The sequence below is a fragment of the Pinus tabuliformis genome, chromosome 4_2, assembly GCF_031772625.1.
Source record: "Pinus tabuliformis cultivar Carrire ecotype Pingquan chromosome 4_2, CPIR1, whole genome shotgun sequence".
NCBI classification, from domain to species: domain Eukaryota; kingdom Viridiplantae; phylum Streptophyta; class Pinopsida; order Pinales; family Pinaceae; genus Pinus; species Pinus tabuliformis.
Window position 1 is genome coordinate 155,772,105 of NC_142304.1, and position 1,699 is coordinate 155,773,803.

At 43.4% G+C, this 1,699-nt stretch overlaps 1 protein-coding gene across 1 annotated transcript; it reads right to left on the bottom strand.

Moving 5' to 3' along the window:
- Positions 1-357: 357 nt before the first annotated feature.
- On the bottom strand, positions 358-1,302 carry LOC149168656 (uncharacterized). The gene has a single exon (XM_089424945.1). It carries the CDS (start codon positions 1,300-1,302, stop codon positions 358-360), a length of 945 nt encoding a protein of 314 aa, XP_089281071.1.
- Positions 1,303-1,699: the final 397 nt, after the last annotated feature.

Genomic DNA, 1,699 nt, shown 5'->3' on the forward strand with positions numbered 1-1,699 from the left:
CTAATAAAATTCGATGGTGAAGCCATCGAGCCCCGGGGCCTTATTTTTTGCCATTTTGTTTATTGTTTCCTCCAGTTCTTCCTTGGTTATTACCCAGAGAAGGGCCAGGTTTTGATCTCTAGTGACTTTCTTTGGAATATGGTGGCTGATTTTGTCTATGTCCTCGGCTCTGTTGATATTTGGTTCGGAGAGAATACCTTTAAAGTGCTCCACCAAGAGATGTTCTATTTCATCCTGCTGAGTCACTCTGTTTCCTTCCTTGTCTTTCAAGGAGAAGATTTTGTTGTGTTGGCGATGGTTTATCATGGCTTTGTGGAAGAATTTGGAGTTTTTGTCTCCTTCTTTGAGCCATTGGATTCAGGATTTCTGCTTCCACAGGATTTCCTCCTGTTTTCGCCTTTCCTCTAATTGGGTGATGACTCTACCTTCCTCCTTTGCCAGATCCTGACTTCTTCCTTCCAAGATGATTTGCTGTTGAATTCTTTCCATTCTGGATTGGAGTTTGCCCTGCTCCTGTTGGATATTGCCAAATTCTTCCTTGTTCCACTTTTTTATTTTGCTTTTTATTTCTTTGAGCCTTAGCTGAAAAGAGTGCATTTTGCTGCGGCCCTCCTTTCCACTTTTTCTGTCCTGCCACCAGCCTCTTACTTTGTCTAGGAAGTCAGGGGCTCTGAGCCAAAAGGACTCGAACCGGAAGGGTCTCTTTTTGTTCTGATTATTTAAGGCTATTTCCAACTTGATTGGCCAGTGGTCCGACCCTGTTGAGGGTAGGATGGAGGCTTCGTAGAAGATATCCAGCCCGATTATGTGCTCTGAGATGAGGAATTTGTCCAGTCTTGAAGCAATCTGTTTGGACCCGCCTCTTCTGTTATTCCATGTGAATTTCCCGTTTATGGTTGGGATGTCGACCACTCTTAATTCTGTCTGCACTTCTCTGAATCTTTCCATTTCTGGGTCTTCCCTGCTTATTCCACCTTTTTTCTCTTCTCGAGAAGCGATTAAGTTGAAGTCTCCTGCCAGGATCCATCTCTGCTCCTGGTGCAAACTTCGAAGCTTAGTTAGCTGATTGAGGAACAGGTCTCTGTCTGCTCTGGTGTGGGGACCATAGACCGTCGAGATTACCACCCATTCACTTTGTCCTATTAGCTTGAATCTCCCAGTGAGGATTCTTGGCATTCCTATCCACCAGTCGGCGAGGACTTCAGCTGGGTTCCAGAGAATAGCTATCCCTCCTGCACTTCCTTTGGGATCTATAGTGACATGTTCGTATCTTGGTTTTATTTTACTGAGGATTTCATCCATTTTCTGGCCTGGGATTTTGGTTTCTTGGAGAAGCATAATTTGAGGTTTGTCTTTTTTGAGTCGTGCTGCCAGATGTCTCTATTTTCCTTTGCTATTTAAGCCCCTGATATTCCACGATGTCAAAATCATTGGTTAACTTGGGAGAGGGTTTGGAACACCGCTGATAGCGGGACTACTTTTCCAGTATTGACTAATGTTTCTCCCATGAGTTGTATGGAGTCCTTAATGTTTCTTCTTCCTCTTTTTTTCCCCCCTTTATTTTGTCCATTCTGATCTGGTCTGTTTTCCTTTTGAGTCTCTTGGTTTTCTTCTGTTGAGGCTTTGCCTTTTTCCAGTTTGGTTTTGTATTGTTGGAAGGTTTCAGTATATAGCTTCTTTTGTTCTTCGGGAATAAACC

What these genes read in the sequence shown, in the direction of transcription:
- LOC149168656 (XM_089424945.1), bottom strand. Translation starts at nt 1,302, where the DNA reads ATGGATGAAATCCTCAGTAAAATAAAACCAAGATACGAACATGTCACT.